The sequence below is a fragment of the Sparus aurata genome, chromosome 10, assembly GCF_900880675.1.
Source record: "Sparus aurata chromosome 10, fSpaAur1.1, whole genome shotgun sequence".
Lineage (NCBI taxonomy): Eukaryota > Metazoa > Chordata > Actinopteri > Spariformes > Sparidae > Sparus > Sparus aurata.
The window spans coordinates 33928105-33953176 of NC_044196.1; the positions used below are offsets into that span (position 1 = coordinate 33928105).

At 41.9% G+C, this 25072-nt stretch overlaps 3 protein-coding genes across 4 annotated transcripts; 2 read left to right on the forward strand and 1 right to left on the reverse strand.

Moving 5' to 3' along the window:
* The first annotated feature begins 3417 nt into the window (after positions 1-3417).
* Positions 3418-6713, forward strand: rpl34 (ribosomal protein L34). The gene is made up of 5 exons (XM_030429680.1): positions 3418-3510; positions 3980-4051; positions 4154-4253; positions 6254-6357; positions 6584-6713. Exons 2-5 carry the CDS (start codon positions 3987-3989, stop codon positions 6666-6668), a joined length of 354 nt encoding a protein of 117 aa, XP_030285540.1. The 5' UTR covers positions 3418-3510; positions 3980-3986; the 3' UTR covers positions 6669-6713.
* Positions 6714-7528: 815 nt separating this feature from the next.
* On the forward strand, positions 7529-9341 carry ostc (oligosaccharyltransferase complex subunit). Its single transcript, XM_030429611.1, has 4 exons — positions 7529-7772; positions 8177-8270; positions 8417-8614; positions 8743-9341. Exons 1-4 carry the CDS (start codon positions 7538-7540, stop codon positions 8759-8761), a joined length of 546 nt encoding a protein of 181 aa, XP_030285471.1. The 5' UTR covers positions 7529-7537; the 3' UTR covers positions 8762-9341.
* Positions 9342-14001: 4660 nt separating this feature from the next.
* Positions 14002-23129, reverse strand: etnppl (ethanolamine-phosphate phospho-lyase). 2 transcript variants are annotated; one of them, XM_030432074.1, is made up of 13 exons: positions 22931-23129; positions 22177-22295; positions 21619-21778; positions 19792-19866; positions 19604-19697; positions 18080-18196; positions 17413-17495; positions 16892-17117; positions 16142-16296; positions 15660-15749; positions 14973-15103; positions 14745-14815; positions 14002-14563 (listed from the first exon to the last, which is right to left on the reverse strand). In XM_030432074.1, the coding sequence occupies exons 1-13, from the start codon at positions 23032-23034 to the stop codon at positions 14462-14464; spliced, it is 1527 nt and encodes a 508-aa protein (XP_030287934.1). In that variant the 5' UTR covers positions 23035-23129; the 3' UTR covers positions 14002-14461. The 2 variants fall into 2 exon arrangements, with proteins under 2 accessions (XP_030287934.1, XP_030287935.1); XM_030432075.1 differs by having other exon boundaries at positions 22177-22306; positions 22931-23092.
* Positions 23130-25072: the final 1943 nt, after the last annotated feature.

Here is a 25072-nt window from a genome sequence, read left to right on the forward strand (position 1 = left end):
TTCTTCCTCTGAGGACAGTTTGTGTCTGAGTTTGTATTATTACCTCATTAAAATTGTTCATTTTAAGATTCTGAGTTTGAATTTTCCTCCTCCAAAACAACGTAGTGCTCCTTTAAAATTACACGTCCCTAAGTAGATTTCTCTGCTGGGGTCGTGAGCTTAGTTTGTCGATATCCAATCATTTTTGCCTCCGCTGACCTTGGAAGCATTTAACCACTGTATGACAGCACTAAGTAAGGACAAAGAGGACAAAGAGGTATTGATTATATCGATGAAGGCGATGTCACGTGAAGGTTTCAAGGATCGCGCACACAACACCAACGACCTGACACAGGAGCATATTTTCTTTGGTTGTTATCTGTCATAGAGAAGCCTGATGTGACGGCAGACAGCATTGATACAGGATGTGTGCTGCATTAGAAGGTTAATCCTTATGTCAACAGGCCCACAGATGGGCCGACCTGCCGGGCTGCGGCGAGGACGAGGTTTTACTGTGGGGCAGGAGGAAGAAGTTGAGAAATCAGCCGCTGTCTGTCTGGACAAGACGAGCGGGAGGGAGGGAGGGAGGGACGGACGGACGGGTGAGCCTGGGCAAAAACCCCACAGCTGAAAAAAAAAAAAAAAAAAAGAAAGTCAAAAAATGTTTCATGCTCTGATGTCATTAGGAAGGCGAAAGCAGAGCTGTAATCCTATTTTAATCGCAGTGGATTTATTAAACAGGAGCAGCAGGTTTAAATCTCAGCAGATTACACAGAAGGCCCAAGGAGATGTGGGGAGGGGGGGTCGGACAGGCTTGCGTAATCAAGTGCACTTAAGGTGATATGGTTCATCTTTGACGAGGTAGGGCTGTATGAGAGGGAGGGGCTGGTGGTGTCAGACGGCTTTACAGTAAATAAACTTTATTTAAAATGAGTTAACATCAAGAATCTATCGGTGTTTTGTTGGGTTAATATCTAAATTAAATATGCCACTGAGATGTCTTGTAGAATAATTACTTCTGAACAGATTAAGACAGGCCGCCTGCAGATGTTACCAATTATTTGGACGTCTGCGTGCTTCCTCTGTGTCTCTTGGAGTCGTCCACAATCCTCTTTGGCATCCTTTGTAAAGGACCTTGATTCTCGTGAAGAACGGGTTAATCCCAGGTCGCGTCACATCTGGACTTAATCAAGTCAATCCCCATCGCAGACCATGTTGAACAAGCTCAGACGTCCAGAGGTCGGCAGCAATGAAAAGAAGTTTCCAACCACAAAACAATGACGGTGTGTGTATCGGGTGTTCATGTTTGGATTGATGACTGTCGCACATTCATACAGAATATCTTGAAAAACAAATGACATCAGGAACTTTCCCACAAAATGTCTCAATGTCTCTTTCACATTCTCTCTGTGGACTGTGTTGTCTCTGACGTGGCGAAAGATTCCCGTATTATTTGAGACTGGCCCAAGTCATTGGACTAATTGTAACAGATGACATGTTTGTTGTAAGAATAGTAGACTTCATTAAGTAGCATCATTTCCAGGTTTACTGATGAATCACAGACAATAAAAGAGCGCAAGTGACCTTTTCACTCTTAGACACAAATCCACCCCCCAGGTAGTTCTGACTAAGTTAAGCTGAAACCCGTCAGTGAGTTTCATGCCCTTAAAACGGATGCGTCATGTGCCAACACACTGTACCGAGCCTTGTGTTGTCGCTGAACTTTGCCTTTGCCAAATGCTTCATCTAAAAGGTTGCCAAGCTCACCATCTGTTGGCTGAGCTTGGCAAATGTCTGTCTGTGACACAGCACCTCTTTGATTGGGAGCCATTTTGAGCTATTTCTCTCGTTTTAAGAGCGACGGTGTGTTTGCTGCAGATCTGTGCGTGCATGGCAGGTACTTTTTGTTTTGCAAGGAAATGTTTCACGCCATGAGTGATAAGACATTGCTCTTTTTTATTATTGATGCCACTTTAAACTGGCAGTAGAGAAGATTTCTGCTGCAGATTTCTATTTATAGACTAAATGACTGAATAAACTTGAATTTTGCCCCGTTTTATTCTCATTTTCATTTCTGGTGAAAACAGAAAAAGATCCAGTTGTCTTTGCAGCAGCAGCAACGATGACACCACTGGGAAACACTGGGGGGTAAATTTATCTGTTGCCACTTTGAGAAGACTTGTGATGAACAAAGCATTTTAAAAGGAAAACTTGACCCCCTGTTGACTTTATACACCAAACATAAAGGTAACCACTAACTGCTGCTAACTGTAGCTTCAGTTAACTGTGCAGCCAGCGGTCGTGTCAGCTGACTGCCTGGACTGAAGGCTCAGACTGCAGATTTGTCGACGTTGTTTACCGCCAGATTATCACCTCCTAAAGTTCAAAGTTTCTAGCTGGTTAGCATGCTATATTATCATAATACTTTAATGCTTTGACTAAAATTCTTACATACTGCACCTTTAAAATGTTTGATCCACAAGACATGGGAGTATTTTTTTTACAATTACAGAGTATTTGCATTAGTATTTCCATGAATGTGCATTATTTCTTCTTCAACAATTAACCTTGATATTTGCATCCCATCCAGAGTTTGAGGGACAAACCACTCACAACACAAGTGGCACACCACTGCTGCCATCTACTGGAGGACGCATGCATCGTGCTCATGTTAGAAATAACACACCCTGCTATTTTGAATGTCCCATGTTGAGGGTTTGGAGAAATTAACTCATGACAGGGCTTCTTCATGCCAAAGATTTAGACCTGTCAAGCAGGAAAAACACAGATACAGCTCATAACTTAATTAGAGGTCTGTTATTTTAGGTGTGCCAGCTGTATCAGCAGGCAAGCAGGAGAATATAAATAGAAGGCGTTACATTTACGGTTACACCTGTGCTTTCCCCACAGGGGCATGTCAAAACAAGACTTGAAGGGTTTTACTGGAAATATTAACAATTTGCATGAGTGATGTGTCTGTTGGTGTTCTATTCTGACATTAAAAAAACTGACTTTGTTCTTTGTTCTGTAACAGAGATATTAGGCATAAATAATGAGCGGCAAAAATATGAGCTTTTGATGTTTTGGTGGGTTTAAAACAGATGAATCACAGCAGGTGTAACAAAGATCCAACAAAATAAAATACTTCAATATCAAACTAAGAAAAGGCTAATAAATGAGTGTGCCAGTTTACATGCAAGTCACAGTAGATTGGGTAACTGCCATCTATGATAACATGTATTTAACAATCTCGCCATATTTGTGGTAAAACAACGTTTACCTCGCAGGAAAATGTCTATTTCAAAATAAAAGCATCTATTAAATAATGCAATTCAAAGATCATTTTAATCAACATTAGTTTCCACTTAACAACCGCATAATTACACATAATACAATTTGTTTCATTTGTTTCATATCTATGTAGTTAAAACGAGCCACCAGCAGAGAGCAGTCATGAAACAGCCGGCACGGGGAAACTTTAACCTGTAACACCCGCCTTGCTCCTTCCTCTTCCGGTTCCGCAGACAGCAGGTATGGCGGCTCCCTGCTTTCCTCTGAAACATTATAATTTGATAATCCAATGTAATCCTGTGTTTAAAAGGAGAATAACAACGATTTCAAATAGAGATAACACTTAAAACAACTTCACGTCTCTAAATATGTGACAATTGTATTATTTTATGTATTTTCCATGACAATTTAAAGATGCCGTTCATGGTCCCGATGGCCGCTATGTAAAGCGAACTAAATGTGATACCCGTGGCCAAGAACCACGCTAAATGTGTGTTTTCATGCGGAGTTAGGATACATATAATATTCACCATCAGTATGATACAATGTCGACTTATTAATGAAATGTTTCCAATGTTTTGGAACGTGAATGTAAATGTTAGCCGGTGTTACTAGCATGTTGAGGAGCAGCAGCATTAGCGCAGCTAGCAGAGTTAGCATCCTAGCATCATGTCCAATAATAATAAGTGTATATTTCTTCTGTTTTCAGCTTCAACATGGTGCAGCGGCTGACTTACCGTCGTAGGTTGTCCTACAACACTGCCTCCAACAAAACCAGACTGTAAGTGAACGTCCCACAGCGTCACTGTTACAGACACCACTGCCACTTCATGTATGAATACCTGTTTATGATTCTGCTTCTTTCCTCTGTGTTGGTCTGCAGGTCACGGACACCTGGTAACCGTATTGTGTACCTGTACACCAAGAAGGTCGGCAAAGCTCCCAAGTCGGCATGTGGCATCTGCCCAGGAAGACTGCGTGGTGTAAGTAAACCTATTGTATTCTGGTGAATGCGCCGAACATGCTGCTGTATGTATGGCTGTTCTAACAATATGTGCATGCATATGAAGTCAGTGGAGCTGGTGGCATTAATTGTAAAAGTCAGCTGTAGATGGTCTCTGGCTCAGTCTGATAGCTTTGTCCCAACTAGATGTCTGTAAGAGATGCATCTTCATGTTCCTCCCCAGAAAACTTTGAATTTGCAAGATAAATATATAAATGAATGGATGGGAACTGCCACTAAATTGATAGATGGATGACCCCATGCCACAGCAGCATCAACAGCATCCCCCTTACCTTGATGTGTAGAAAGAGACTCGACTTTCTCTGTAAACGCCTTTAAAACATTAAAAGTTATCAGCATGTGAAACAACTTCAAAGAAATTAATCCACATCATTAAAAAGATCGCGTGATCACTTTTGAGTTTGTAAATTAATCATTGAGTCAAGTCTTCTACCACATGCGTTGCTTCTGATCATCATCTAAGCTGGAGTAATTGCATATTGCTGTACAACAACTCACTGAACTTGAAGTGAAAACATAACTGAGATGTCACTTTTTCACAAATGAAGCCTCCAGTTTCTTGTTTTTGGGTTGTGCTGCTGTGTAACAGAACGCAGGCCAAGTGATGTTAATCATCACCTGTATGTGCATGCAGCGTTATATTCCATTTAGAAGCTGATTGTTTGTTGTGACTCTAGTTTATGTGCTATTTTGAGATTTCTATGCTTACAGAAGATGCACTTACTGAGCAAAATGTGTAAAATTAAATTGGAAGTTAAATGTAAACTATGCTTGAGCATCACAACATCTATTGCAAAGAATGCATCTAACAGCTATATATATCCAGATGTGGGACTTTTAGATGCAATTGGAAAGGACTGTTGTAATATTTAAAGGTAACTGTCAAAATTTCTTGTATACGGATAGAAAATTCTAACTAATGTGGGTGGATGGATTGTTTAAACTCAACCATAGGGATGGGACACTTAGGGGAGATGCTGCAGGTCATGAAAGAAAATAGGATACATTTAGCCTTGTCAGGTTGATTATGAATATCCTCACATGAATAATCTAATAAAGTTCTCCAGCTTGCTAACAAACAGTCCTACATAGATTTCTTACCATGGCTCATGCTACAGATTGTTCATCCTGTTGTGTGGAAATGTGTTCAATACCTTCAGTTTACTCTCATCTGGGTCTGCACAATATTCTTAAACAAAATGTAAGGTCAAGTGAAGCATGTTTTAGTGCCACTTTTAGAGTTTTAAGCATAGTTGATCATCTGAATGATATTGTGAAATGCATTTTTGTCCAAATTGTCGTATGCCAACACAAGTATTTCACTAGTACACTTAAAAACAAAGGTGTCTTAATTATATTGATCCCCTGAACACTTTGCTGTAGAGAAAGGCCTCGCAAACAGAAACATTAAATATGTGCAGAACTGCAAGTTTGCCCAAATGTGACCTTGTTCTCTGACCTCATCATGTGGACTCATCTTCTCGGACCTGTTTACAGGTCTTTCTTTTTATTGCCAAATTAATACTCTGGATTAGAGAACAGTTCCACTCAAGACCTTCTTGAGGAGTTAAAATATGATCCACTCAGAGTGCTGATTCAGAAGTGTTTATCTGTATCAAATCAGTTTTATTTATATAGCCCGAAATCACGATCACATTGCCTCAGTGTGCTTTAAAAATGTATATAAAGTTTGTTAAAATGGAATTGGACATAAGACCTGGTGTGCTTCTCAACTACTGAAGTGGCAGAAGAATTTTTTCGCCTTTGGTTCCAGAGCAGGCTGCTCATCATCTGTCAGGATGTCTGTAAATGTTTCTCTGCAGCCTTCAGAGTTTGGTTGTCTTGATTGCTCCACCGTATTTAAATTTGTTCGGGATAACTTTCCATCAGCTGTGTTAACTGTTTCAAAGTCAGTTCACATTGCCTGTGGTCTCATTATGGTCCTGTTCTGTCTTGCAGATCCGGGCTGTTAGACCTCAGGTTCTGATGAGGCTCTCCAAGACCAAGAAGCACGTCAGCAGGGCCTACGGAGGCTCCATGTGCGCCAAGTGTGTGCGCGACAGGTAATGGAAGCATTTCCTTTAATCTGTCTTTTCTTGATGAGAAACGAACGATGCTAGCATTGCTTTGATAATAATCTTGACAAAGTGTCTACTACTGCTTCACAAGTTACTGAACTTCTGATGGATTGCATGAATAACAGAACGAGGAGACAGTCATTGATGACACTGATGTGTGTTGAAGGTCTAAAACATTGTGCCTAAATCGTCTCTTTGCTTTTATTCTCAGGATCAAGCGTGCTTTCTTGATTGAGGAGCAGAAGATCGTCGTCAAGGTGCTCAAGGCACAGGCACAGAGCCAGAAATCTAAGTAAAATGTGTATTTGTATGGCCACAATAAAAAATGACAAACAAATCCATTTCCTGTTGTGATTTGCAATCCTTTGGTGTATTTGGATGAGAAGGGAAGGGATGTGTGAGTGGAGGTTTAATCTTTGAAAACCATGTAACTGATAAATATGGATTTATTGGGACATTTTATATTTTGCCTCGAGTGACACTTCTACTGATTCTGTTAATATTTCAAGAGAGAACAAATGCCAAAGATGCCTTACTGATTCTTTTCTTCAGTGGGTATCTGGTGTCTGACCATAACTACGAATGCCATAAAATTGTGGTACCCTGATGTACAATACAGTACCCTAACACTGGTTTCTGTGCTGTGACGGAAGACTGCAGAAGCCCTCATGTGAATTAACATAAATCTGTCTTCCTGATGTAATGGAGACATTTTATTTGGGACCATAGTGACACAAGATGACCATGAAGAGGGAAGCTATATAGTATAGGAATGTTTTCTATACAATACAAAACGTTTGAATATACTTCACTGGACTGGATAAGTCAGAATGGATCAGTAGGAAAAAATATATAATTTGATAGAGAACAGTAGAGCATAGTTTTATAACTAATTAATCGAATAAAATGATATTGATCCGGCTTCACAGTAAGGAACAGTGAATTGTTCCGTTCCCCCTCAGCGTTTTATGTTACTGTCTCTTTAAGATGACGTCACGCCCAAGTTTTTCCCCCAAAGAAATTGTAAAAAACATTTATTATTTGATTTACGTTTATGTTAGTATCAAGGTATGTTTTTGCATAAACTGGCACCTCTCACTATCATAAATAAAATAATATAAATAAATTAAAACGTCTTGCAGCGATGGAAGACGAGAAGAAAAACATGTACTTCCGGGACACGTCAACACAGTCGCTGCTCACAGGATCTCAGCCAGCGTCAGCAGCTGTACTGCAGAGAACGGACATTTCTTCACACACCATGGAGACATTATACAGTATACCGTTCGCTGTGCTGGAATGTCCAAATATAAAACTGAAGAAACCCTCATGGCTGCACATGCCGTCAGCTATGACCGTGTACGCAGTCGTTATTGTGTCCTACTTTCTCATCACAGGAGGTAAACGGATCCGCTGCGGCTAAGCTAACGCTAACGTAGATGAGAGACTGCTAGCTTGTCAGCGTCAAACCTAGACTGTATCCGCATATTGTTTAGAGATAAAGCTCACTCGTGTGTGACTGGAATAATGTCAGATGTTGTAGGCTTTGGTTGCATTTGTACATCAGCCAACTTGGCGTTAACGCTAGCATGTTAGCGGTTAGCATAGCGGCTACTTGAGGCTAACTTGGCTTTAGCTAGCACAAGACAAGCTGAATGCAGCTTGGTTTCACAGTTATTTGACATTCAGAATCGGTTATTATTCACCAGTAACGTTAGTAGTGGATGGTCAGTTTGTTGATTGATAAGCTCAAAGCTCTCTCATGTTCTGATTGATTTCTTCTTAATCTTCTCCCACATTATAGGCATCATCTATGATGTTATTGTCGAGCCCCCCAGTGTGGGTTCAATGACTGACGAGCATGGACACCAGCGGCCAGTCGCCTTTTTGGCATACAGGTATGTCAAGCTTAAGTTCAAGAGCATCTCTACAAACTACATCTTAAAGCAAGCAGCCTGTTAGTGAAAGTCACCTCAGATAGTGATGGTCAAATGTAAACCTCACTGAGAAATGCATAACTAATGTAAGTGTGTTTGTTCTCCAGAGTAAATGGGCAGTACATTATGGAAGGACTGGCTTCCAGTTTCCTCTTCACGATGGGAGGCCTGGGCTTTATAATCCTGGACCGCTCCAACGCTCCAAACATCCCCAAACTCAACCGCTTCCTGTTGCTCTTCATCGGCTTTGTCAGCGTCCTCCTCAGCTTCTTCATGGCCAGAGTGTTCATGCGCATGAAGCTGCCGTAAGTCCAACTCTTCATGTGTAGCATTTATTTAAACTTCAGCAAAAGTCCCACAAAGTTTGCCTGTCTCAATATTTAACAGTCTGTAGTTCACAGCATCTCATCTAATTCATCTGTTGTCTTTTCAGAGGATACCTCATGGGCTAAAGACAAAAAGCGCACACTGACAGTGATTCAGAAGGACAGAGGACGTCAAATGTGTGGGAACCCCAACAGGCAGTTCAACTGAAATTATAGGATAAACTTGATCTTTGATATAATCATCATCCATTCATGACTGAAAGCACTGACCTTTGCTAGAGAAATTAGACCCAGCTGCACTGACAGTCTCTCACTGGCATTGTCTCATTGGTGTTCAGTGACTTCCTTTTCCTCTCCTTCTCTCTAAATTGCCCAACAAAGTGATGATGAACCAGTAGATCGCTGTTGAAGACGTGTCATCTCCCATTTTGTCATGTTTCTTTTGTTTATTATAAAAACTACAATAGCCTGGGCCATCTTTAGCATACTTGAGTAATTTAATCACACTAAGAGAAGCTAGATGTACCACACCAGAGGAGGACAAGAAACAAGGAAGTTGCTGAATGAAGCCACTCATCTGGTATCAGCAGGGGCGTCCCAATAATGTTTAAATTGTTTGTTTTTGTAAAGAAATCATTTAAAATGGCCTTGAACTCGTCACAGTTGCATTTTTGTACAAGGGTGGGAAATAAATCTTCTTTTCAGAGCTCCTTGCAGTTGTCTATGATTTACAAGTGTGTTTGATTTTCTGCCTGAATGTGTTGAGTAGATTAACACCAAGATTAATGTCTATGTGTTGTGACCTGTTTGCATTGACAAGTGTTCAGAGTTGTGAACGCGACACAAGCTTTGCAATCTGCCCTCCTGAAGGTGGCAGCATAGATCCTAGAGGCAGCAGAGAACAGCAACCAGCGCTTCACACTAATATACTTCATAGTTACAGAGAAGTCCTGGATGCTGGGATTATTTCTAAGTGAATAACACATTTCAAGGTTTGAATTTCACATAAATGAGTTGCCAAGGACAGCACACTGTCCACAAAAGCTTTAAAGGGTCACTGTTGTTTTGAAGTAGTAATTCAAACTTAGAATTAAATAATGTACAATATTAATGAGGTACTAATACAATTTCTGAAATATTTATCTATCCCCTAACTGAATAAACAAGCTGTTCTCAGAGGAACACAAGGTCCCCAGAACACTGTTAGAAACTGCAAAGGTGGCAGGGTCCGCCACATATAAACAAAAGAAAACAGTCTTAAATTGTCCTTTAAAGCTGCAGTCTGGAGATTTGAGAATGAAGTGGCCAGAATATTTGAATGAGCACAGCTCCCAGGTCAGTCCGTCTTCCTCTCTGCCCTGTGAACCAATGGAGTGAACTTTATAAAGCGCACTTCTACAAAGAACTATAAGTTACTGTCTCTCAGACCTCGTTGAGGTTGGAGGAGCACTGAGCCTGATCCCAGAGCAGCAGGGTGACGTCCTGATACAACCAGCTGCTGTTGAACTGATGTTTGGACCGGACAACGACCTGATGGAGACACAGACGGACAAACTGAGACGGCCTGAACACAAACTAAAGTTCAGGTTCTGAGTTTTGAAGACAGCTCTTCAAATAAAAGAGTGAAAAGCTCAAAGGCAGGACGTTCAGGTACCTGATGAGCTGGTCTGGAGGTTGTGGGTTTGAATCCTGACTCTATAAAGTTGCTGCTCAGAAGGTGTGAAAACCTTTGAGACTCCTAGTTCCTGTCATCCTGTTAACTCAGCAGGGTGACACTAGGTTAGAAGTTTTGAGGTCGTGGGTTCAATTCTTCAAATCTGAAAGAAACTAATGGCTTCAGTCAGATCCAGTAGCTCAGGCTGATGAAGGCCCTGTCAGCAGTTCTGAGGTTGCAGGTTTGATTCTTATAATAGTCTGGAGGTTGTGGGTTCAAACCTTGAGTACTTTATGTAAATTCAAAACCTGAAGTCCAAAACAAAGAGTGAAATCTTCTCAGAAACAGAACTTTATCCCCAACTCATTAGCTCAGGAAGCTAAAGTGCTGCTTTGAGGACTGAAGGTTGTGGGTTCAAACCTTGATTGTGTTTTGAAGATGTCCAGCAGCTCAGGTGGACATTTGATCTCATGAAACTCAGCGACTTTTGAAGTCCAACATTTACAAATGAAAACTTAAAAGTGCTCGGAGCATCACTCTTTGTGAAGTTACTGCTCAGAAGGAGTGAAAATCTCTGAGACTCTTTGATTGTTGCATCCTGTTAGCTCAGCAGGGCGACACTAGGGTCAGAAGTTCTGAAGTCATGGGTTCAAGTCTTGATTGAGTTTGGATTTGATCCCTATAAAACTCAGTGAAGTTTGAATTAGGGAGAGAAAGGCGCCCAGAGAGAAACCATCAGTGCCAGGATAGCGGAGTGGGTCTTGTCCTCAGCAGTGGCAGCAGCGTACCAGACAGTGATGAGGAGGTGAGGATGGACTCCATGACGGCAGAATAGAAGTGTACCATCATCATCTTTGGCAGATTGAACTTCTTCAGCTGCTGCAGGAAGAACATCCGGGCTTCTTGGTGAGGGATCTGATGTTCAGCTCCCATTTTAAGTTCTGGGTGATGATGGTGTCGACCGGGAGCCACACAGGATGAAGGAGGCGGGCGGGTTCTTCCTGAAGCTGAATCCAGAAGGAGAAGAACATCGTTTTAACCAATTGATTTTAAATATACTGTTAATAGTTTGAAAATCTAAGACATTAAGACCCTCTGAGTATCATTAAATGAGTGTTTTCTGATCAATATATAAAGACAAAGCTGGATGCACTCATTTTGTGATTTCGTACCCACAGCTGTGAGTGGTCAGCAGGTGGACAGTCAACCACACCTGAGAGATACGTCACGCTAATGTTTGGAATTGTAATTCCCAGATTCATAAATAAATAAAGAAGTACAGCAGCTATTAAAAATAAGAACGGCGAATAAGAGATATTCAGCTTGATGACTGATGCTTTGATTTTAGGAATAAGAGGATCAAATAAGGAAGAGTGTAACTTCTGATAGAGATTAAACAAGATATTTGCTTTTTCATTTTTAGAAATATTATTGTCAATATATAAAGCAGAGATTTGATAGTTTGTCAGACAAAAAAAATTAGTGTGAAATTAGAATCCATAAATATTTACCAAAATAAATATATTATACCCAGATTTCAGATTCTAAAAAGGGTTGAGAAATGTGCAAAACTTGAATTCACAAGCCAGTTATTTCAGAAACTGACCCATGTAAACCGCATTACCTACGTGTTGTGAACACATAGTTAAGAGTAAATCTCTAGAAACATTTTTGGTCAAAAAAAATTTAAAAATATGCAAGTGCTCTTATTAGCAGGTGCAACATGTTCACCATGCTGCCTTTCTGAAGCATGAGTAACATTATTTCTCTAAACCAGTTCAACCACTTCAGAGAACACAAACTAACGTTATTATAACTGCTCGCTCACCTGAAACACACTTTTGCTAACCAGTAGCTATAAAGACAGAGCTAAACACTGGAGTTAGCATACAAGCTAACAAAGCTAGATTTAGCAGCAAGCTACGTAGCTCGACGGCAACATCATATGACGATATGTGTTACTGCCAGTATTACTGTAACCGCCGCCATCTTATCCTTGTGGTTAAAACACAGAATGAAACATATATGAAGCAGGTGTTCTTACCTGTCCAGCAGAAAAGTCCTGACAGATCCTGCAGCTCCTCCACCTCTGAAATGACGCTCTGATATTTATCCTTGTTTTCTCTCTGGCTCGGCCCAGTTCTTTGTTTTGACTCTGCTTCTCTTCTTCAGTCTTATTATTTCTTCTCTTTGACGGGCGATGGTGGGACATGATTCTGCTCTGTTGTTGTTGTCTGTTCTCCTCCATTGTTTGAGCTATCTGACCAGGTGAGAGCAGGCACTGCGCCTGCGTGGAGGAGAGGTACTGCCCAGTACGCCCTGCGTGAAGGCGCCAGAGTGATTGACACTTCTTAGACACGCCCCTTGGCTCTGATTGGCTGTGTTGCTCCAGAGCGGTGGATTCTGGCAAACCAAATTACAGCCACTGGGTGGAGCCACAGACAGCTGACCTGTATCTGATTCTACTGTCAGATCTTAATGAGGATTTTAGTAAATAAAACAAAAACTGTTACAGACTACAACTTTAAGGTCAGTTTGTTTATTCAGCCATGAAAACAAAGAGTTTGTTATTTAGCTTCTGATTGAGACACAGCGCACCTGCACCGGAGCAAACCTCTGCAGTGGACTGCTAAAACACAGACGGCACAAAATCACATGAAAAATACAATAAATGATAAAAAAATCAAAAGAAGACACACAATGAATAATACACATGTACAGTAACAATATGCAGTGTCACTGATTATGATCTGTGCAAAACCTACACACATACTGTGGGTAACTGTGAGTGTGTTTTGGCTGCAGGGGGCAAATCTGAAGCTTCCTGTATGGTGAGGGAGGTTAGGGACCTGTTGATCCATCTGATGACCTCAAGGTGGATTCCAGTCGACATTCACACCCCGAACTCACTCAGACGTCACACAACCTGCTCCACCAGCAAGTCAGGACGGTGATGAGTCTGCATGCAGACGACAGGTTGGAGCGGTCACATCTACTTTGCCTCCAGCATCAACACAAATATTTAAAAAAGGGCCCAGAAGAGGGTGTGCTTCCTGTGCCGGCTCAGGAAGTTTAACCTCCGTCAAGAGGCTTGCTGACCCAAATCTACACCGCTGTCATCCGAACTTAGGAAACGCCACTGAGGATCCACCACAACCTGCTCAAACGTCTCCCGTCTGAGCAACAGCAACACAGCCAGACACAACAAGACTTCCCACAGGCATCACTGTGATGAACAGTTCAATTATAAATTCACACCTTAATAAACAGTTTTGTTAGTGCCCCTTTATATTAATTATAAATCAAGGCATAAGGCTGCAATCAGGAAGTGAATGGATCTATAAATCAGAAGTAACCAAAGAGCAGGAGCCTGCAACTGTCAACTCATCACTTAAGTTAAAATGATCTCTTATCATAAAATATGCATTTAAATCACCTAGAGCCTGGACAGTGACTCAGCACTCTCACATGCACGTGACAAACTGAGCTTCTGTCCAGTTTCTGTTGAGAAGCAGCAGGGGAACACTGGTAAATAATTTCTGACTTGTCAAACATCGTCCACGTTTGTTTGTTTGCGGCCGACTGGAAGATACGCTGAAGCCTTACAGTCAGATTTGATGTCATGTATGTTCTACATGCTGCTGTGACGCTACGCTTGGCAGAGGTCAGCAAATTATCCTCATGGATCAACAAACAAGTATCACATACGCTGTTTTTTTATACAGTATTTTTTATTTAATGCAAACAGCTTCAGCACACGTTCACCAACAGCGAGCAATGGTCACAATCAGCTGCATCTCAAACATCGCCCGCTGTGAGAAAAAACACTTGTTTGCTTTATTAAAATCCTGATTCTCTGAAAATCATGGTCAGGTAGATGTTGGCATACATTTAAATTAAAGGAATATACAGGTTCTGTAGCACAATTAAAGCAGGTTTTCTGCACCAAAGTGAAGCTTAATACGCTTGTTATGCTGAACAAGTGGCTTGATTCCTACATGTGATTAAAAACATAATACCTGAGCAGATACTGCCATCTCGTAGATACACAGTGCATTATTATGATTATCATCTTAACCTTGTTTCATTACGTTCAATGCTAAGGCACTCCACCAACTTCCTGCTGATAAAGTGTCGTCATTTTACAGCTCTGACTCTGTTTGTTAGCAGCGTTATCTCCTGTGGCGTTTGGTTTGCTGAGGAACTCCTGGACCGCTCCCTCTGTTGAGTATTAACCCGCTGTGATACTGGTGTCCATTTTCTTCAGCTGGCAGCTGGAAATTGAGGAGAGAATGTTGAAATGAAAATCAAAGAAGTTTAAATCTTGTCCATCTTACATTTGCCTTCTTAAAACAAGTGATCCAATCTAACACATGAAAGCTTTGGTCCAAAAACTTGCTCTGGGTTTTTGAGTTCTCTTGGATGCTTTTGATTTAATGGCAGAGTCATGCTTACCTTCCTTTTGATGCTATCATTCTCTGCATTCAGTGTGTTGTGCAACTTCAAGCCTAAGGCTTCCTCAAGTTCTGGAAACAGATACAATAACACACATGATTGCGAGCTCCTTCAGCGACAGTAGGCTACCGTTACACACCTTGATCCTTTTAAATAATGCACACGCCAGACGAGTGACGGCGTGTTCCAACACCACAGAGAGAAAAGGACCGGGGAGACGATAAGCACCTGTGAGAATGTGGTCGATCTTCTCCACCACCAGGTCAGCGTCCTCCGAGGTGAAGCACAGCGGCGGCTTAAATTTGAGCACGTTGCGATGAGGTCCGTCAGCACTGAGCAGGATGTACTGTTCCTTTAGCCTGCGACAAAACAGGAAGTATTCTGCATTCTGTATCATGTTGCAGTTCAGTCATAAAATACCTTTTTTACAGATGAAGTTGGACCAATCAAAACAGGAGAAGCCCGGGTGCTGCAGGAGTCACAGTGCACCGTAGCAGCCACACTAAAAGAATCTAGCCTTATTAAATCATTTTGATTACACCTTTGTTTTTCCTCTTCCTGCAAAACGTCTGTCCAAAGCTGCAATATCTAGTCATGAGATATCATGACTGGATATTGTGAATGGCAGCTCCACTGAGCGCTCTGTAAAATATTGCACACAGAAGTGTAAGAGCTGCAGATTAAATGTTCAACTTCATTATCTCACTGTAAACTGATAAGGCTGTCGTGACACTGCTGGAACTTGCTGCTTTATTTAATAGTAATACTTTGTTGAAGCACGGCTGCAGAGGAGTATAATCAAAGCTCCTTGTTTTAAAGGTGTAATTTGTGAAATATGGCCAGAATTCCTCCTTTAAATGCTGTAAATGTTTGACTAATGTGACATGAGACACTCATCTGAGATCTTACACTTACTTATAAATGACTTCTTGGGCTTCTGCTGTCGCAGGCGTGAGCTTCAACCGGTCCTTCACCAGCTCCATGCCAACAAAGAGGCCGCGACCCCTGCAGGACGTGACGCCATTCAGTTAACCATCTCTGACGCAAAGGATCCCATACACCTCTGCTGACTCCTCAGAAAAGTTAAACACATACTGTTCTCTTGATCCAAAACCTGTTCTGGATCTTGGTAATAATACACCAAATGAAATCTACCGTTTAAAGTTGTATTTAACTTTATAATAGTGAGAGGTTTCAAGATTCCAGTAGCAGTGTTAGAAAATATTGGCAGCAACAATTCCAAGGTCAATATATCACAGCATCTCCAACAATGTTTGACTGACGATCACTGGTACATGATACCAAGATTCAAGTCACTGATTCACATGTTGGTCCAGCGTTTCTACAAACATGACGAATACTCTGGTATTACAAAGTGTAACTGTGTGTGTGCTCACCTGACATCACCGATCAGTGGATGCTTCTCTTTCTGCTTCTCCAGCAGTTCAGTCAGGTATTGGCCCACACGCAGCGCATTTCCCTGGAGATCCTCTTTCACAATCACGTCGAGTACGGCCAGACCGATGGCACACGACACTGGGTTACCACCAAACTGAGAAATTCAAAACCCACACACAGAGGAAAGATTACACCGAGGTTGGCTTCACACCGCCTCGGAAATCAGCCGCCCGAACATCAGGACGACAGACTGATCCGAAGCACTGAGTACATAACAGACATGCACTGTTACAGAGGCAGCGGTGGGATTTTTGTTTATAGATTAAAAGACAAATAACTGCTTAAAACACACTCAACACTTCAGTATATGACTGGAAATCCATTTAATATGAGAGACAGAACTCTTAAATTTGTATTAGTATTCCATTTTTGCTTTTACAGGAAATAACTGCCATCTGAGGGAAACCATCAATAATGCTTGGATGGAATGTACTTTTCCCATAATGTGGACAGCAGCTGTGTCGATACGCTTCATAAATTTAGACATGAGCTGAACGCCGAGGAGGAAATTTTGGGTCGGTGCCATTTCCGGTCAACTTAGGAGCAGAAGAAAAGATTGTATTTCGTGCTCTCTGCTATCTGCCTTTGCAGTGTTTTGTAGATTTTAATAGTTAAGGGGAACTTGAAATTTATATTAATCATATATTTGCATATTTATGGGGAGTACAAAGGGAAATTACTGCTCTTACTGTATTGAAATACTCCATTCCTGATAAAGCAAAGGCCTCTGCCACCTCTTTGGTCGTGACCACACAGGACATGGGGTGGCCGTTGCCAATCGGCTTTCCCATGGTGACGATGTCAGGCACAAAGTCCGCTCCCTGAAGCTGGAACGCCCAGAAGTGGGTGCCCACACGCCCAAAACCCACTTGGACTTCATCGGCGATGAACACACCTCCTGCCTGGCGAACATGTCTGCAGAGGTAAACCGTGATTCGTTGCTCATTCTCTAGATAAGGCACACACCCTCATAAATGCAAAGATCAATAACACGCCACACGTTTGACAGGTTTGTCTATAGTCTATGGAAAAGAACACAAACAAAATATCTGCATGCATTACTCATCAACTGTGCATTCTGGTGCAGCCGCGTCAAACAGGTGTTAGGTGTGTGCAGTGTCAGAAATCATGCTGGAATTGCGGCTCTCATTATTTGGTGTCAGTAAGATAATTGTGAAAAGTATGATCATGAGTTGGGTTGGGTACGTACTCTGCCACTTGCTGGAAGTATCCCGGGGGTGGAATGACCTGCCCGCCACAACTCTGCAGTGACTCAGCAGTAAAAGCGGCGATCTGTATGAAAGAGAAAAACAAATCAGGTCTATTAGTCTAAAAGCAGAGCTCTGACATCTTTGACCCGTTGAGCTCCCTCTTTCATAAGTGTGCCACTTATTTCACAAGCTGCAGTGCAGTCACGTAATATTTGGAAATACAGAAATAAGTGTTAACGTAGGCCGTTGTTTGGTGCTCATTTTGTCAATTTTGTCTCTCTCCTGACTGCAAAAATCATTCTGTACCATCTCTGAGATTGAGTTCCACTCCCTCTCATCCCTGCGAGCGTGGACATGCCTTCTGTTGAGGTTGGCAACATTTGATTATTTGCCAACGAGCTTGCATGCTAAAGAGTTCATCCGATCTACTTCACACTTGGCAGGTTTGTTGCTGAGGGCCCGAAGAGGCGCCGTGTGGAATTTGGTGCAATTGAGACACCCGACACACTGGTCCTGATATGTAATGCTGAAGAGTTTAATGAATAATAATGCATCATATGTCAGATTTTTATTTTAAACAGCGTGTTTTGACAGTTTACTGAGGCAGCACAAGGTCGATCTCACCTGCAGTTAACATAACACAAACAAACCAAAATCAAAGCGTACCTTGCCTCCTTTTTCATGCACTCTGCCTATTATATCTTTGACATCATCTGCATACGCCTTGGCGGGGTTAGGGTGGTCTGCTCTGTATTTGCCTCTGTACACATCTGGACTCGGAGCCTGTATAGGGGGACAAGATAATCACACAAAAAACTACATTTACCTAAATACTTAAACAACAACAACATATAGCATCATTATTATATATGAACTGCTGTGATTGCACCTGTGCTTCAGAAAACCAACCCAAGCTGTGCAAATGACGACATGTTATCATGAAAATCTTATCACCTAGCATGTAACCATCTTTCCAGTGTTGTCCAGGTCACGGCAATACTATGTGCCATGTCGTAGGCAACTGGACTTGTGTCAGAGTCGTTAGGGCCACTTGTGAGTCTTTGACCCAACTGGCCTTCATGTGGGTTGTTAGGGCTAGGTGGGTGTGAATGGGGGTTAAAGTTGTCTGGGGAGGGAACCCAGTACTGCACTGTAGGTGGGTGATAAGTAATGTCTCAGGACACCTCCTCTGTTCAAAGATGGTTGTTCCAGTTTAACGTAGATGGATTCTTTTACGCCTCTTTCAAACCATCTGTCCTCGCTGGCCGAGATGTGGTAGGCTGCTTCTTGAGTAAAGATAATGGGAAAAAATGCAAATGCATCTGTTATTTTAAGTATGGATCATTACAAAAAGCAGATAACACAGTGAGCAAAATATATTCCTGTATAGAAAATTAATGTGATGTGTCGAGATGTATTGATTAAACATTGGGAGCACAGCCCTCTGAATCTGCATCAAACCATTCATATTCTGAAGGAAGCACTCAAGAGGCTTTTCTTTTTCAGACAACTGAAAAAAATTGTATATTCAAGGATAGAATGTTATTAAGAATATCACACCTGTGTGATGTGGGGACAGAAGAGAGTTGGACAGAAAGGCGATACTGCTCTCGGAGTAACTGGATGTGAAAATATGCAAGCTGGCAGAGCAGACTGAACGTCACACTTGAGCCGAGGATTCCACATGCTGCAACATCAAACTACACCGAGGGGATCGAGAAGCAGAGGGCACAGAGTCACACAACACGGAGCGTGAAGGACGCTGGAAGATCATCGTGTGCTTGTTCTTTAGCGCTTTGTAACTTTCCTGTTCTGCCTCATTCCAAAGACGCTTCTCCAAGTAGAACGCAGAGTTTTAAAATCACTGTCACGTCTCTTTAAGCACCTTACGTGATGTGTGTGATTTACAAACAGTTTGAGTTATCAGTGAGCTGTTCAGACCATGATGTCTCTTTTTCAAAAGCACTTTAAGCCCACCTTGCCCTGTTGAATTTGTCGTACAAATCGACTTGTATTTCCTGCTTCTGTCTCTTGTTTTCTCATCCACACACACACACACACACACACACTCACACGTTCACGTACTGGGGAGTGAATCCTCGGTAGCCTGTCAAAGCCCAGTAGTGCAGCCTGAGTCATGGTGTTTTAATAGTGTGCAGGCAGGCCGACAGGGAGAGAAAAAGCACTCACCACATGGACAAATTGGTTCTGCTCAACATCTGACAGATGGTGGAACTTATACGGGCTGATGTCAATGAGCGAGGAGACGTGGCCGTGGTACGCGCTGCAAACAAAGCAAACACAGGTCTCGTTGCTCCTTATTCTGATTAGAAATATGAATCTCTGAGTTAAATGAACATGTGGGAGTAAACACGTACTTTTCCAGCGTGATGATGTCTTTGTGGCCCGTGTACTGCAGCGCCAGACGCAGCGCCAGGTCGTTGGCCTCGGAGCTGAAAGTCAGAGGGGCAAGGGTTACTTTGAGTTACTCAGTCACCACAAAACACACAGGTGAAGCCGTCAGCACGTCAGTCACTGTTTGATGTTTTACTTCCCATTATGAGGGCATATAAGATGACATATATTCACTAATACAGGTCATTAGAGATAAAGCTTCATTATGCATGAAGCTCTCAAGCTATTCCTCTACTTTTCTTTACTTTGCTGTGTGTGTGAAATCACATCCTGCCCTCTGACCACATGGCCAACAGTGATGTGATTATTAAACAATTTACTGCAAATCATGGGGATTATTAAGGTGCTATAACAGCCTCCACACGAGAACCTGACTGATATATCGACTGACCCGTGTCGGCCCATCACAGGTGTTAATAAAGACGATATGTGCAGCTGTAGAAAACTTTTCTTTAACAGATTATAATGCAGAAAATATGTTTTTCTGTGTTGTTTCAGCGCATTAAATCTTAGACAAATACAGTTTATTGTTCAAAGTATCCTGCCTCTGTTTCATATTGTTACCACAAGTGTTCACCAGCCACATTTGAGAAGCTGCTGCAAAAAACCTTTTTATACTGGTCACTATATCGATATCTGAGCTCTTTACTGACATTCTTGGCCCGGTCGAGCTCTACTCCACATCTCTCTGAAGGCTTTCTGCAGGATTTTGGAGCCTTGCTGCAGGGTTCTGCTCTCTAACCCTGACTCGGATCATTTCTGGGGTGCTCTTTCCATTTTTTAATGGACCTTATCATACGAAAGAGGCCTTGCCACAAAGGTGGAAGTGCAATATTATCTAACATGTTGTTTCCTTGAAGGAGAATTAAGGGGCTCATATATATCTTCCCTCTTGTCTTTACTGTGCTGTCTGATTGCACGTACACTTTCATACTGATTCTACAGACTGTAGAAATCCTTTGCAGTGATAACTTGTCTGTATCTTTACAACTTCTCTCACTGCATTTATGTCCCTGTGACTGATACGAACTCTGTCTGGTGCTGAGTGTATATGGATCATTATCTACCACATTATTACCCCGGATCTAGATAATTCCTGCTCGCACTCTGGCAAGTGGTGTAAATAAGTAACCAGAGGCAGACTGGTCCAGTTTAATGTCCAAAGCTTGACATGCATTATATTCTGCTGCATTACTCTTCACTGGAAGTCATGACACACCGAGACGCTGCAATGTTTGGGGTAGAGGTAAAAGATGTGACAAAAAACAGCATTTATTGATGTACTGTAGTGCTGATGTAAGAGGTTTTTCAGTGAGAATGAAGCTTGTCGTGCAAAAAAGATCATTTCCACGTATTGTGAATCATTTAGCAATTGTAATATCTGTCAAAATAACTTTATCGTGCAGCCCTTAAGTAGACTTAAAGTTGTATTGTTGCAGTTGTTTCAAAAGCAGCATAACTATCACAACTGAAATGTGGAGGGATTTTCCAAAGGTGAGTCATCCACTGCACATATAATGTTCTGTCTCTCTTCAGAAATGTATGTACACTAACGTCATATTCATACATGTCTAGACTACACCCTTTGATCCAGGCCACCTCAGGCTACAGTTCTACTAGTAAAACAAGATAACACACACATTATGATTGTAATCCTGCTGTGCATCTCTCTCAGTGACTGCACTGCATCTTAACTAAGCACAACTGATCCACACCCAGAAAAAAACAAGGCTAGCAAACCACCTGGACGTGTTTGTTGTCTGAGGAGCAACAGGAGCGCTCACACATACCCAGAGTTGACGAAGTAGCACACGGAAAGCTTGTTGGGAAGCGTGGCCTGCAGCCTCTGAGCGTACAGTACGAGGTTATCGTGCAAGAAACGCGAGTTGGTGTTGAGCAGTTCCATCTGCTCAGCTCCCGCCTTCACCACGTCCGGGTGACAGTGGCCCACTGAGGAATGGAAGCAAAAGGATGCACGCAGGATTAGAACGGGTCCTCACAATCAGGACGAAAACAGAGTCATCTGACTGTAATTTGAGGTCAAAACATACCATGACAACTGATATTAAAGGCGCATAATTGGAGGCCATATGCTGAAATTAAAGAGTGTTGAATGAGGTAATGCTGTCTGCCTGCAAAGCCTGCTGCTTTCGTGTCTTTGAATCACTTGTATGTTCCACGCCAACATCGTAAAGCAGTTTGTCAAGTTCTCAAAAACAACAACTCTAACGTGCGTACCTGGAGGGCAGCCTCAGACGTATATGTCAGAGGGAGCTGATCTGTTGTGCATGCAAAGCTCCAAAAATCAGGTTTCATTTCTTTGCAGACGAGTGTAACTGTGTGTTTACCGTGAGCCACGTTGTTGATGCAGTCCAGGTAGCGCTGGCCTTTCTCATCGTACATGTACTGACCTCGGGCTCGCACGATCTTGATCGGGTCATGGCTGAAGAAGATCTTACAGGACGGCCTGCAGGGGAGCTAACGTTAGTGCGCCGTTTTGGAGAAGAAATTCAAAGTCAGAATTTTAATATTTGCAGTATTGATGAGGTAAAAATGCAAAGTCAACAACTGAAACTGAATAATCGAGCTGCTCTCAGAGGAAACTAGGGTCAGAACACTGTTTGAAGCTAGAGAGGTGGCAGGGTCCGCCACATTTAGACAAAGTAGAACAGTATGAAATAGAGCTGTCCTTCAAAGTCGGTTTGTTTATTCAGTTTACATGCAAAGAGAGTTTATCGACTCTTCTCTTCTGATTAAAATGTCTTCCCCAAAACTACATAGTGCACCTTTAACTGAGGGTTAACAGTATTGTACGGTGTTACTGAACAAGATATTAAGACAGAACTGCACACCAGCAGACAAAGTGCTGCATGTGTCTTCAAGTGTCTTCAAGTGTATTAAGTCAAAAGTCACTTCTTGGCTACAAAACTCGTCATTAAAACTCATTAATAAACAAAATGTGTTCACAGAAATGATAATTGGTTTGTTGTGTCGAACTTTAGGTTAATAAATGTGTTCTGGCCACCATGCTCCGTCTCTACAGACACATAACAGCTGCTACGTTAATAAAAAAAAAAACTCCAGAATGTCCCTTTATCTCACCCAATGTGCTTCTTCCTCAGGTCCAGCGTCTTCTTCTTCTCCAGTATTTCCGCCGACATCCTGCCGCTGTCCGCTGTCCTCGCGGACTGACACACCGGCTTCATCTGCACGAGCTCGAACAAACCGGCTCGAGACACGCGCGCGCACCCACTGACAGCTCGCGCGGCTCTCTCGTGCTGCCACCTAGCCGGCGCGTCACAGATCCAGCTGTTTCTCACAGCTGTCTGAATTCCGTCATACTCGTGTTAAGAGCAGGCTGCGTGCCAACACCTGACCCCCCCGGTGACGTCAACAGGTACATCAAATCACATTTTATTTATAAAGTCATGAAGCACCGTCACATCTCCCTGCACCAAGACCCCCATCACACCACCTCCACTCCACCTGGTGGTCTGGAAGATGGAGGACAGGCTGCACAAGATAATTAGCACTAAAAATAAATAAAACCTCAGAATAAAGAGGCGGCTTTATTAATCACCGAGAGACTAAATGTCACTAAAGACACCTGACATGTTCTGTCACTGTCCCTACGATGATGTCATGGCGCCTGGAGAGTCTCTGCATTCTACATTAACATCTGTCATTCCACTGGATGGTGTTTTTGAGACGTAGCTCAATAAATACTAAATAAACAGAGGATGAGTATTTGGTCATATTGCTCTTGACCTGTGTAGAGTTGCCGTCCTCTGTGTTCATTAATAGGTTACACATAATGGACGCAGTGCAACTCAAGTACAAGTTAGGCTGAGAAAATTAATGTCTGACCGTGTAGATAATCAGTTCCCAGACACTGAAAGGTGATAGTTGTGTAAGACAAGAAAGTCAAGATCCCTTAAATTCCCTTTACATTTTAATATTTACAATATCAATGAGCTAATAATACAAACTCAGAAATATTTGTCTTTTTATAACTGATGAACAAAATGTTCTCAGAGGAAAATAAAGTCCCAGAACACTGTTTGAATCTAGAAAGGTGGCAGGGTCCGCCGCCACATATAATATAATACATAACATGTAACCTTTAAGTGCATGTAATTATACTTTCTGGCTAGTAGCTGCTGCTGTTATAACAAAAAACACGATATTTAAGGAGGAGACATGGAGGACGACCAATAAAGGCTCGACTGCTGTTGGATGTATTTGAAAGACTGTGTTTATTTGGCTCCAACAGTACAGTCATATGAAATGTCACCTTGAAATAAAAGTAGTGTGTGTGTACACGAGGGTCTTCAAAGAAAATATCAAACGGTTCTTGAGAGTATGTGGCAGAAATAGTCATATTCCAGTAAGGCTGTGGTGCGTTGGAGGGTACAGATTGTGTGGGAGTGTCCGAGTTCTGATCAGAGACCAGTATGTCTGAGTGGGAGTTTGTCAAATATCCGACACCAGCACTTTTAATCTGATTTAATCTGGTGTGGCTCGTGGGTGCATGCTAGAGGAAAACTTGACTCAGAGCTCTTCTGCGTGGCCCGATCAGCGAGTCCCCTCGTCAGCTTTGCTAATACCGATATGGAATAAATGTTTTGGCACTTCTGCTGATAGCAGAATACACAAAATGTGACGCTTGAACAAGGAAACACAACAAACAAACAAACAGAAAAAAATCAATCCAATAAAAAAAAAAAAAAGAAGATAAATCAATTAAAAAAATTAGCTGCTCATGCTAAAGATACAGCAATGTGTGGATACAAATACTGTAACAAAGGCTGGAAATCAAAACACAAAATAAAAACAAACAATTTAGTAAATATAAGTGATGGAAATAACGTGACAACATGAGTGGAGGGACGGTGTTTGAGGAAACCAATCAGATATTCAGTTGATATTTTGAATGAAAGCTGTGTACATCTGTTTTTCTTTGTCTTGTGGTAAATACACATGTTGTTTCCAGGTAGTGGTACACGGGGCAGCGCGACTGAGCACACGGAGCGATAAAACCACCACCAGCCGCGCTTGATGCTACGCACATCAACCAAAGTATAAATTGCACTTCTTGTCAAATGAGCACACATTTCTTTTTTTAACAGTACATTAATAATCCACTATACATATATCAAACTACATTCAATGTAAAGAGAGAGAGAGACAGAGAGAGAGAGAGAGAAGAAGAAGAAGAGAGAGCGTGATACAAAGCTGTGATGT